This window comes from Nelumbo nucifera, chromosome 2 (assembly GCF_055504915.1).
Source record: "Nelumbo nucifera cultivar China Antique chromosome 2, China Antique-T2T, whole genome shotgun sequence".
NCBI classification, from domain to species: Eukaryota; Viridiplantae; Streptophyta; class Magnoliopsida; order Proteales; family Nelumbonaceae; genus Nelumbo; species Nelumbo nucifera.
The window spans coordinates 105,296,340-105,308,988 of record NC_142650.1 but is presented as its reverse complement, the minus strand read 5'-3'; the positions used below and the strand labels follow the sequence as shown (position 1 = coordinate 105,308,988).

Sequence of the window (12,649 nt, the reverse complement as noted above, 5' to 3'; positions counted from 1 at the left end):
AATTATGAACTGGATCAGTCCGGATTTGGGTTTGGCCCGCCTAAATCTACCCATCTACTGCACGGATTTTTGATTTATTGATTTTGCATCTTTACTTGCTAGTCAGAGTAGAACCGTAGATTCGTTCGGTGGAGGAGAACGTAGAACCTTCTAAAAGGGCACACGCGGAAGTATCCTAATACGCGCGTCTAATTCTACTGTCAGTGGAATTAGAAGGACACCTCACATGCGGGCAATCTCTTATCGAAGTATAAAAACTCAATACAAACTTTAGGGCTCCTCCTGTTCCCCCACTCTTTGCCACTTGCCATAACCATTGAAATCGACTAGCAAATATCCTCGGGAAGATATCTTCATTGGCCAAATTATCGCTGTAAGTCTTCAATTTGTCTTAATTCCACCGTCTCGTCTCTCCATCTTTCATTTCCGTTCTAAAATCTTCCGTTTCTTGGTTTCTAGGGTTTTTTTTTTTCTTTTCTTCTGCGTTACGGGATTGATTACCCATCAAGACAAATCCAGTTCGAAGAGCAACTCTGCAATCAACTGAGGGTAGATTTCACGTTTCTGCTGCTTGAGAGATCTGGGGATTACTTGTTCAAGAAATTCGTGCTTGAGGTTTCGATTTGTGTCTAGGGTTCGTGTTAGGGTTTTTTGTTATTTATTTTAGATATGAAAGAAAGCAATGTAATCCTCTCTTTGAGCATCATATAGTGAAAATAATCATCCCATCTTCTTTTTTTTTTGTTTTACCTGTTTGTTTATGAATTTGTTGTAGCGGGAGCCAATGGAATGAATTATTCGGACAATCGGAGCAATCCGAACTCAAGAATCCTGTACATACCTATTATTTTTTGTTCGTGATTTTATTCTTTGTTTAACCTTCTTAATAATCTTCTCTGTGGAAATACCTCCCTTTTGATATTTGAACTGAAAAGGCATCCTCTGTAACTGAAGGCTAATAAGAACATATTGATAAAACGAAACCTAGTAAAGAAAATAACTAAAGAAGAAAGGAAAAGAAAAAGAAAAAGAAAAAGAAGAAAAAAGATCAATGGGGAGTCCTGGATTGAATGTCCGGAATAACGGGCACCTTGGTGTAACGGAGCCGATATCCTTGAGTGGCCCGACTGAGTTCGATGTGGTCAAGACACGTGAACTTGAAAAGGTTGGTAAATGTGATACCCTGTCACTCTGGCTTTCCACTCTTCTCAAATCTGAATATTTGTAAGTGCTACTTCATAGTAAATCTTAGCTGGGATTTTGTATTATCAGTTCCTTGTGGATGCGGGTTTGTACGAAAGTCAGGAGGAAGCTGTTGCTCGGGAAGAAGTGCTTGGGAGATTAGACCAGGTTGATTTGCTGTATTTCTTTTAATGGTTGTTTGTCCTCTGTTTTTTTCTATTGTGTATTCTCTGAATTGTCTGAAAATTGAACAGATTGTGAAGAAATGGATAAAAATGGTTAGCCGGGCTAAGGGATTCAATGAGCAGCTGGTCCTAGAAGCAAATGCCAAGATATTCACCTTTGGTTCTTATAGGCTGGGGGTACGGATATTGTCTCTCTTCTGTTTATGTGTGTATATATATATATATATTTGTATATTTGTCATACAGAATTCCTTGGAAATTGTTTTTTCTTGTGCTTTCCTGTGCCTGTACTTAAAGACACAAATTGTCTGTAAAAAAAAAAGGCTCATTTGCTTTGTAGGAATTGACAGGCTTTCCAGAACTTCAGTTTTTGAATATAAGAATTATTTATTATTGACGAGTAGCATTCTTTTGTTCCTCAACTTGTTTGAGAGTTTTGTGACACTGAGGCATAAGATGTCAACTTTCCTCCCTTATTGTTAACTTTTCTGGAACCTGTCAATGGAGAAAAGTAACAGAATTTTCAATGGGAAAACAACCTCAGTAAGGGCATGGTGGGCAGGGTGAAGAGGATGTTGATAGGAAGATGGGCCAGTTTAAGGAGGAATTTCTTTGGCCTCAAGTATCAACATTTTTGTGATTAATGAAATCAAATCATTGGGCTGGGACCATAGATTCTTTTCTGAGAACATTCAGTACATAATAGAATCCAGTATATAAAGGGAGAGTATACACGGTATCCATCTTCTCCTCGAAGGAGTGGCATTGTAATATATTTTGGAATTCTCAGTAACATTATACTACCTATTCAAAAATAATGTTACCCTTAATGGATACAAGTATGAATGACATGTTATGGACAACAATAAGCTGCACATTCTTGCATTGCAGAATTGGTACAGTAGTTGTTGGCCAACTGTTGTGGTTTGTTTCTTGAATATTAATTCCATGCGTTTAGCTAGATTTGATAGAAAGGGCTTGTGGCTGCTTCATTTAGGTGCGCTCCAGTCTCCAGCCTCCAAGAACAGCCAACACTCAGCTGATGACCTGGCTATAACTGGGATGTACAAGGAAAATGTTGTTATTGTTTGTGCATTATTACTGCTGTTGCTGCAATGCAATAAAATCATCTCATTACTGTTTCTTGTGAAAAAAGTGCTTGTGGCAGTTATAACCACATGGTTTTGAGTTTAAGAGTGGCCACTTTGTGCCAAAGATGCCAAAAGTTAGGTCCATATTCAGTTTACCCTTCCAAGAACCCAGATAACTGGGACCAACATTGAGTAATGGCCTGCTCCCTTCTTGAGAGTCTAAGGATGGTCTATAGATTCCTCATTAGGTCCTTGGCAACTGAATGTGATTCCAGAAACACCATAAATAGGGCCAACGGACAGGGTGAAGGTCCTTGGAAGTTTGCGGACCTCCTCTTTGAAATTGAAGAACTCTATTCTTTGCTGAATTGCAGCTTCAGGTGGATCCCCTGGGAGCTTAATCATATAGCAGATGGGGTAGCAAAGTTAGGTTTTGAAGGGATTTTATGTACATTGCAGATATAATGTTCTGTTAATTACTCAGGCCTTGTCTTTTTGTCTCTCTAGGTCCCTTTTTGTACATCCTCGTGTATATGATATATCCTTCCCTCTTTCTGAATACACATTAACTCTTCTCTTAAAAAAGAGTAATGGCCTATTTTTGGTTTACATCAATACCGACAGTTCTCCTCTTCCTACCGTCTTCATTATTGGTTAGATGATAAAGCATAAATGGTGACTATGGTCACCTCTTATCTTCTTGTCTCTGAACAGTTTACTGTTTCCTAATCCTTGAATCATGAAGTTTCTTTTTGGTAAAGTGATTACATGTGCTAGTTCTTATTTTAAAGCATTTAAAGTAAGAGATACACTGCATATCAGGACATGATTCTCTATTTAGTGAGATTTAGTAAATGAATACAAGTACTAGTCCTGATGAGATGAAATGTACTGAAGCCATGTTTGTTTTTTGCCAAATGTAATATAACTGATTTTACATTAGCAGACTTGGCAAAAATATTCCAAAAGATGCATGTTGGGTTGAAAAGGAGGTTTCTTTTTTATTTGCCTTAAAAAAAGAAAATTCCAAAAGATGCATGAAAGGTCCACTGCTAGTATGGATGTAGAATGGTCCCAATAAAGGTTGCAAAACATGTTGAAGTATGATGTTACATACAAGCTTGATTGTTTTAAGCATAATTTTTATATGAGTGGCTGTGTTTTTGTCAAACTCTTGTATTCTGTAAGGTGGGTCTTATCATCAAGTTGCTCCTTAGTTTCCACATCATGGGAATTGTAAAAGATGCTAGAAATGGTTGCATCCATTTGATGTTATTACTTTGATGGATCTCTTAGGTGAAACCATTGGATGATCATTTGACTAAACCTATATGTTGTTGGTGTATGTGTGACTGTGAGGTGGACCCATGCTTAGTGTTCTGTTATGTCTATATCAGTATCATTTGCTTCTGTGATTTTTTCTTCTTTTAATGCCTTATCTCAGACGAGCCCCTCTGCGGTCTTGCATGTTTCCATTCTGACCTGCATTACTAAATTTTAGCATTTGCTAATCATAGGTTTCAAATTTGTTTTCTCCTTTCTTTATTAGGTCCATGGCCCTGGTGCAGATATAGATACACTATGTGTGGGACCTAGACATGCAACAAGAGAAGTGCGATAAGCTCTTATTTCACTATGATACAACTTTTAGAGTGCATTTTTTTTTTAAATGCTACTGTCCTTTCTTTTCTAGTAACTAAAATGCTCATTTAACTGTAGGAGGACTTCTTTATTGAACTTCATAATATGCTGGCAGAGATGCCTGAAGTATCAGAGTTGCACCCTGTTCCTGATGCTCATGTTCCCGTGATGAGGTTCAAATTCAATGGGGTTTCCATAGATCTTCTTTATGCAAAACTCTCACTCTGGGTTATTCCTGAAGTAAATACTTGTTCTTGTGTACTATGCCAATGTAGTACTTATTGTACCTTATTTGAGGTCCATGAAAGTGGCTATAAGAGGATTTCTCTATTCTATATATACCTGTTGGTATACATTTCTTATAGCTAACTGCAATATACAACTGAGCAACAATTTTTTGTTTCATCTAATAAATAAATGGAAGAAAATGGCGTTGTCAAGAGAGTGGATGTCACAGTTACATGGGTTCAAAGATCAGTAAATGGTCTGGCTGATTCAATGGCCAAAATAAAAAGGATTAATAGGACACAGTTTTAGTGGTGGGCCATACCACAATAACTTGTGTAAATATATAAATTGGAGTTGTTACACTGTGGCTAGCCTAACAAAAAAGGATAAGCATGATTTTGTACATGCTATTCTTTTATTAATCAACCATTAACAATAAAAAAGATTGTGACTATGAAGATATACTTATTTACCATTTATCTTCCTTCACCTCCCCCCTGCGAAAAATCTTTCTTGCAGATCTCTGTTGAAATGTATTTTGTGAATCTGTTTAAACCTTCAAAAATATTATTTTGTAGGACTTGGATATTTCACAAGATATGGTACTGCAGAATGCAGATGAGCAGACAGTCCGTAGTCTTAATGGATGCAGAGTAACTGACCAGATTTTACGTTTAGTTCCAAATATTCAGGTTTGGTCGATCACTTTCACGTAGATATGTTGATATTAGGTTGCAATTTCCCTTTGTGTGATTAGTTTCTGATCTTGTTTTTGGTCTGTCTGATCTAGAATTTCCGTACAACCTTGAGATGCATGAGGTTTTGGGCAAAACGCCGTGGAGTTTATTCAAATGTAATTGGGGCTCTTTAAGATTTTTACCTTACTATTCTTTTGTTTCATCTATTCTTGTCTATGTTCATTATTTCATCTCTCTCCCTCTCTCATGACTAGGTTTCAGGGTTTCTTGGTGGAATAAACTGGGCATTGCTTGTTGCTCGCATATGCCAGTTATATCCAAATGCACTACCCAGTATGTTGGTATCTCGTTTCTTCCGGGTTTTTACCCAGTGGCGATGGCCAAATCCAGTCATGCTATGTGCGATTGAAGAAGGAACTTTGGGACTTCCTGTCTGGGATCCAAGAAAGAATTACCGTGACAGGCTTCATCAAATGCCCATAATCACTCCTGCTTATCCTTGCATGAACTCTAGCTACAATGTTTCATCAAGTACATTGCGTGTTATGACAGAAGAATTCCAGAGAGGAAATGAAATCTGTGAGGTATGTTAGATGCTACATATTTTTTAAAATATCTTTGCTACATATCAAAAAAATATCTTTGCTACATTATTTTATTTGTTGAATTATTTGACATTGCAATAATATGTTGGTATTTAAGTTGGCGAATATGTGTTTTTTGATTGGTAACTTCTCAGGTTTTATTAGAAGAATTAAGGAATAATATAGTATGGTACATGGGGGATATGTCATGTATCACAAATGACGTTTTGTGCTATCCCTTTCTGCCTAACTCCAGAGGTTCCTGCACTGTAATTTACAATCAAATTCCTGATAAATATCCACCCAATACAACTGGTTTTTTATTACACCCTCTTGCCAATGCATCAGCTGAACTTCTGTCTGCTAATCTATGTGATAACCCATGTGAAGGTTGCTGAGCCCTTTTTGTTGTTGTTTTTCATAAATAATATTTGAATACAGAGTTTCTGAGTGGTCACTTTGTGCATAAAACTGCCAAAGGTTGTGTCCATATCCAGTCCACCCCTCCCAAGACCCCAGATAGCTGGGACCAACATTGGGTAATGGCCTTTCAGAGGCTTCTGGGCATGCTGGATCTCCCTTCTTTCTTCTCTCTCTCTCTCTCTCTCTCCATCTGGGATTAATTCTTCTGTTAAAAGTTATATTGCTTGTATTTGCTCTATCCCTCTTACAAATGAGAGATTTACAAATTGTTCATGTCCAATGTTTTATTCATATTATTTCATAGTTCCTTTTTGATTGTTATCCCACTGCTGTTCTGTAATTTGTAGTAATAGCAGACTGTGGTACATATCCATAAAGTGGGTTACTGAAATCGTACAATTGTGGTAAGGCCTATTTAGTAGGGCTGCCTAGTTATATGTGGCTGATATAGGGGCCTGTATATGAAGCCATGTCAAACATGATAGGGTGCTGTCAAGTCTGAGAAGAGTGGTGGGATGGGATGGAGTATGACATATTTATGTGGAGAAAATACTCAAACTGTTAGATTCAATTTCTTCTGACTTGATGTGGGTTAATACCTGCAGGCAATGGAGAAAAACAAGGCTGACTGGAATACTCTCTTTGAGCCTTGTCGTTTCTTTGAAGCATACAAAAATTATCTACAAATTGAGATCAGTGCAGAGAATGATGATCACTTGAGGAAGTGGAAAGGTTGGGTTGAATCTCGACTTCGCCAACTTACACTGAAGGTAGTTATTAATTCTTCTCACGATTACTTGTATGTTTGGTCAACAAATTTCATTTGTAGATTGTTTGTTTGTGACCTTGGATGTTTGTGTTTAACCAGATCGAGAGGCACACGTTTGGCATGCTTCAATGCCATCCACATCCTGGTGACTTCTCAGACAAATCCAGACTATTCCACTGTTGTTACTTCATGGGTCTGCGACTAAAACAAGGTGTTTCCATGCAAGAAGGGAAACAATTTGATATAAGGGCAACTGTGGAGGACTTTAAGCATTCTGTTGGTTTATACACTTTATGGAAGCCTGGAATGGAGATTTATGTTTCTCATATAAAGCGTAGGAATATTCCTCTCTTTGTCTTTCCTGATGGAGTTCGGCCTTCCCGCTCTGCTAAAGAAGCGTGGGAAGGTAAGTCAGCTTCAAATCCGAAGCTTTGCAACTCTATTTCAGCTGAGGAGTCATGTGAAATTGCAACAGGTTCCATGGATGGAACAGATGATATAAGAAAGAGAAAATTGAGCGATGATAATGGTGAAAACAATCCAAGAAGTACCAAATTTTTGGCTGCAACTAATACTGCCTATGGAGTACTTGGCGGATCTGGAAGTGGTAGCCCACCAATTGTCAGGACCTCTGTCAGAGAGGAGGCAAGAGAAGGTGGACAACAAGAAGATAATTTACGGGGCAGCTCAATAAATGCTACATGTCCCACTGAGATTACTACTGATATTGGTAGAGAAGCTGAGGAACCTGCTAGATGCAGCCAATCTGTTGGACCACCCTCTGCTAATTCTGGTTTGTCATGCACCAAAGAGGCGGAGAAGCTTGCAATTGAGAAGATTGCATCTGGTCCATCTGTTGGTGGTCACGGGGGTTTTCCAGAAGAGCTTGATGAGCTCGAAGATGATTTTAATTCCAGTTATCATGTCAAAGGTTTTGGGAGGGACATGCCTTCCAAGGTTTTGGTAGCAAAGGCAGGAACCGTAGAGGTAAATGGAGTACATCCACCAACTGAATTCCTCCAGCATGGAGGAGGCTTGGAGGAGCTTGAGGTTGTCTTTGCTAACCCTGTGATTCTTTTCCTTCTAAATTTCTAACTTAATGTCGTTTCTCTGTTTTCTTGCTTTCCATTATCATATTTAGAATTACTTTTAGTAGTCAACTTGCCTTGATTTGATGCTTGCTTGGATCTTGTGTGTGGGTATTGGTGTAGCTTTCTGATGTAATATATGTTTGGTTATATGCATTAATTGGATGTTTAGAGTCAAAGAAAGAGGGGCTGCTGTAAATAATAGTACATAAAATTTCCTACATATTTTGAAAGATGATTTTGAGAAATTGTAAAGCATTCTTTGTGAAAAATAAAAAGGCAGTTCTGTAATATTAATATGATCCTGTAATACCAATGATCCGATAAAGCTGTAACATTAATACCAAAAATTAAAAAAGGTAGTTTTGTAACATAGTATCTTTCTGTTATTATATTTTTTTGCCTGGAGGGCAATGTTGTAATTGCATGTAGAAGTCTCTTGATAAATTCTGCCCTTTTGTGGTGGGTGTGGATTGATTCAAGACAGCCACCCCTTAGAAGCTGCTCTTGGATTCTTGGACTCTGTTTTGTTGGTTTACAAAGATTCTAGAGATTTCGCGTCTTGAATATTTTAATGCTTCTCAATAGTTTCATACTTGTGTTGTTTCCTTCGATTTCCAAATTCCAGATGCATTTTATGCCTGAATGAATATTTTGCGTGTGTGCATGTAATATATTTTTTGAAGCAAAAATAGTGTTGATTCTCAACATTTTTCTTCGTGTTGTCCAAAGCCTGCTGAGTTGACCACTCCCTTCTCAAATTTGGTGCCCGCATCTACGTCCATTCCACAGCGAAAACCACTTATCAGGTACTGTGGTCAAAATCAAATGAATTAATTAATTAGCTTTCAGTTGTGAATTTATCAATTTCATCTTTCATTGTCCTGGGTAGAAATTGGAAAATAAACTAATCATCAGTCTTGTTGGGTTCTTATTTGTCTTTTGAAGGTTGAACCTTACGTCTATGGCAAAGGCTACTGGCAGAAACACATGAAGAAGGCACATATAGCTGGATCAACTTTACTACTTGTCATTGGACAGGGTCATGACTGTATATTTCTTTTTCTGTTCTTTTCTTTCCCCCCTTCAACCTTTTCTTTCTTGCAATGCCCAGACTAGAGGTGCCACTCATGCCAAGAACTGTAGGGGGACCCTCTTGAGCGTGGAGAAGCATTGTAACTTGTAAACCTGCAGGCAGCAATGGTCTCTTAGGAGGACTGCTGGTCTCTTGTAATGAAAATGTTATTTCAATTAATAAATCTTAGATTTTACATCATCTCGTGTATGGATGTATGCTTGGTTACTTTCGCCCAGGAAAACAGAATTGCATATAGGGAAAATTTTGGCTGTTTGGTACGGATGGCAACGGGGAGTTGGGCTTTTAGAATCCAAACTCTTGTTCCTCTCTGACCCTATTGACCCTGCATCTGAGGGTGGGACAAGTCGGGTTTTGATGGATTGATGGATTGGGTCCAGAACACCTGTATGTAATTTACTTTAAATATCAATTAAAATATGGAAGCACATAAGCCATATATAGGGTTGGATTTAATCTAATATCATATCTTATCCATACTCGTAGGGCGTTAAAATCGCAAAACATCTATAACCATCTCCAGATCTCCTGTATCTCGTAAGGTTCAAGGTATTGAAAGTGCAATTCTTATGTATGAAAATGGTACAAAAATTTATGCATCACAAAACTGGAATAAATCCTACAAAAATATATTAATATATTCTAATTCTAATGATTTATATAAATTGGGAGAAACGTGATGAATACATCTCCAGATTAACAGAGATATTGACTGTTAGCAACACCTTGGAAACCTGCATCGAAAGAGGAAGAAAAGAACAAAACAAATCAGAGAATACAGAATAGTCCTCTTTCGCTTTTGTTATTGGTGGGTGTGGGGATGTTTGGAATTTATTGTCCGAGATGGAGGGTGGATCTGCTTTCTGTTTAAGCTTTTATTTCTTTGTACTCTCCGTCTTTCAGAAAGTCAAGTCTCACCACCTCCCTCATCCTTCTTCAATTTGGAATATGGATGGATAGTCATAGTTGCATAAATGGCGGTATGTCTGTGCAGCGCAGCCTACAGCACACCTTTCTGGCATTTTACCCATTTCCGTATATTTGTTTGTAGCCATTCGTTTTGTCGGTTTCGAGTGAATCGTATGAACCATGAACTTCAAACAAATCTAAATTCTGGTCTCTGCAAAGCAAAAAAGGAAGTAAAGAGTCATTTAATTTACTGTGAAAGTCAGAAATACAGCACGGCCTTAACTTTGAACAACTGAGCCTAAGAGATAAGGGCATGGAGGCACCGCGACTTGAACAACTCCTTCTAACATCCGTGTGACCTTCCTCATTGTTGGCCTTTGAGATGGCTCTTCCTGTATACACCAGATTGCCACCCTCAGGAACCTCTCCAGTGTACTCATGTCATTCATTGCCTCCATGTCGTTCTAAAGCAGATCATCTAACCTTCCTTGACAATAGCAATCGTAAGCCAAATCTGTTAGAATCTCCCCATAATTGTCTCCCTGTATTTCCACTGGAACATTCTTCCTACAACAGATGATCTCCAGCAACAAGATCCCAAAACTATATACATCCACCTTCGAGGTGACTGGCATGCTCCTGAACCATTCTGGTGCCACATACCCTTTGGTTCCCCTAATGACTGTTTGGGTTCGACTCTGATCACTCGTCACAAGCTTTGCCAATCCAAAATCTGAAATCTTTGCCGTAAAACAATCATCCAAAAGTATGTTTTGAGGCTTTACATCACAATGGATGATCTGGGTGCTGCACTCTTCATGCAAGTACAGCAGTCCTCTTGCAATGCCCAATGCTATCTGGGTTCTTTGGTTCCAAACAGGCTTTGGAGCTTGGAAAAGGAAGCTTGCTAGAGTGCCATTGCTCATGAACTCATGCACAAGAAGCCGATGCTGCCCCTCATCGCAGAATCCCAGCAATTGGACTAGATTCTTGTGGTGGGTCTGGCCAATGATGCCCAATTCAGTTTTGAACTCTTTCTCGCGCTCTTGAGCCACTCTGTCTAGTCTCTTTATCGCAACCAATTTTCTACCACCTAATTGCAGCACCCCTTTGTAGACAATTCCAAAGGGTCCCCTGCCCAGCTCTTCCTTGAATTCACTCGAAGGTTTTTCGAGGTCTTTGTAAGTAAAAGAACACAGGGTTGCTGCTGCAACCCCTCTTTCTGATTTAACCTTTTTCGCCTTTTTCAGTTTGTTCGGGTGAGTTATGAAAACAAACAGTCTAGGCACACCAATCGACAGGAAGTTAACAAACACAGAGCTACCTAAAAGCAGTGACAGTATGATGATCACAGTCTTTTCTTTCTCATCTTTCTTTGCAGGACGACTGCCTATTCTTACTTTGAGAAAAGCTCTGCTGTTGAGAGTGCTGCTTATTCTTCCATTTGAAAGTGGCAGCCTCTTCTTCCAGCAGGATTGGTTTCTGAGAATGGCAACTGCACACTGACAATCATCCAAGCAGCTATTTCGACATTCATCTTCAGTAAAAGGTTCAATCCTTTCATAGTCAGATTGGGGCCAGTCAGTATTCACCAACTCCCAAAACCCATAAGCATCTTCCCAGTATCCCGGTTCATTTCTGTTGCAGCTCTGTATATGATCTCGAACACAACTGCTGAATCTGTTATTTGGATCCTCCATGGAATACTGAGGTGGGCAGTAACAAAGGGGTCTCTGTAATAATAAATAAAGGGGGAGCAAGCAATCCTAAACTTGCAGAATTATACCAATACCATTCATGTACGAAGAACAAGAAGCCATGTTGCACCCCAAAGAATATCATGCTGCCGTTGTCAAGGAGGTTTAAACGTACATACCTGTATCCATCGCAGTAGTGGAAACCCTTGCGGAATGAGTGATGAATCAATGGTTGGTCGACTGATGTGGTTTTCCTCAGTTAAATCTCCCTTCTTCCTTAAGTTTTCTCAGCTCTTTGACTCTAATGGGGTAAAGAAAGAGGGCGGCTAGATGATTTAATATATTGGGAACCATAACCTAGGAGCCTTTATATTTTGACCTAATAGGATCCCATCCCATTAAGCCTATATGGGCCAAAATGTGGTATCCACTCATTAAGCCCCATACCCTTTTGTTGAAGTCTACGGGCTTTGCTTAAATGAATCACTTAATTTAGCCCACTTACAAGATAGCCCATCAATGCAATTGTTTCACTGAATATGTAAGCCCACTTAATAGAGATTAAAACCTAACAATCTCCCACTTGGGCTACATATGAGAACTGAAACAATTATATTGAAAGAATTCCTTATGTGTACACTTCTTGTGCTAATTTCTTTAGACTTTTCCTTAGTTTCAATCTGATCCATCTCCTGTACTAATATGAGACCATGACGGCTTTCGCCACATATGCGTGACTAAGCCTTTCATGCTCACCGTATCAATGCATTCAATGACATAGATCAAGTATGGATGAGTGGCATGGAAATTACATGCAATGTGATCTCAAAACATGCCTATTTCCAACTGGTTCAACTTTATTATTTAGAGAGATCAATCAAAAATCACAAACATATTCAGAAATGTAGATGATGGAAAGAGTCAAACTTTATTACGTGTAAATGTAGACACGCAAACATGCCTTAATCCACAGTGCATCCAAGAGCAAAAGAAAAGAAAACTCCCACTAAATCAAGGTATTATAAAACATGCCTATACCCATACGAGCAGTGTGCTCA

The 12,649-nt window shown here is 38.7% G+C and overlaps 1 protein-coding gene and 1 pseudogene across 2 annotated transcripts; one reads left to right on the top strand and one right to left on the bottom strand.

Moving 5' to 3' along the window:
* Positions 1-237: 237 nt before the first annotated feature.
* LOC104603516 (nuclear poly(A) polymerase 1-like) lies at positions 238-9,165 on the top strand. Of its 2 annotated transcripts, XM_010267570.3 has the most exons (13): positions 238-373; positions 460-1,165; positions 1,273-1,350; positions 1,437-1,544; positions 4,008-4,070; positions 4,178-4,339; positions 4,906-5,019; positions 5,118-5,180; positions 5,280-5,609; positions 6,638-6,802; positions 6,901-7,851; positions 8,622-8,698; positions 8,838-9,165. In XM_010267570.3, exons 2-13 carry the CDS (start codon positions 1,052-1,054, stop codon positions 8,881-8,883), a joined length of 2,271 nt encoding a protein of 756 aa, XP_010265872.1. In that variant the 5' UTR covers positions 238-373; positions 460-1,051; the 3' UTR covers positions 8,884-9,165. The 2 variants fall into 2 exon arrangements, with proteins under 2 accessions (XP_010265872.1, XP_088755065.1); XM_088898939.1 differs by lacking the exons at positions 238-373; positions 4,008-4,070; positions 4,178-4,339 and having other exon boundaries at positions 482-1,165.
* An 888-nt stretch (positions 9,166-10,053) lies between these two features.
* LOC104603600 (G-type lectin S-receptor-like serine/threonine-protein kinase RLK1) lies at positions 10,054-11,718 on the bottom strand (annotated as a pseudogene).
* Positions 11,719-12,649: the final 931 nt, after the last annotated feature.

Bases quoted from the DNA above. Each gene is read 5' to 3' on its own strand.
- LOC104603516 (XM_010267570.3), top strand. From the start codon at position 1,052: ATGGGGAGTCCTGGATTGAATGTCCGGAATAACGGGCACCTTGGTGTA. The intron at 5,020-5,117 runs GTTTGGTCGATC...TGTCTGATCTAG, and splicing joins GTTTAGTTCCAAATATTCAG to AATTTCCGTACAACCTTGAG. The intron at 6,803-6,900 runs GTAGTTATTAAT...GTGTTTAACCAG, and splicing joins TTCGCCAACTTACACTGAAG to ATCGAGAGGCACACGTTTGG.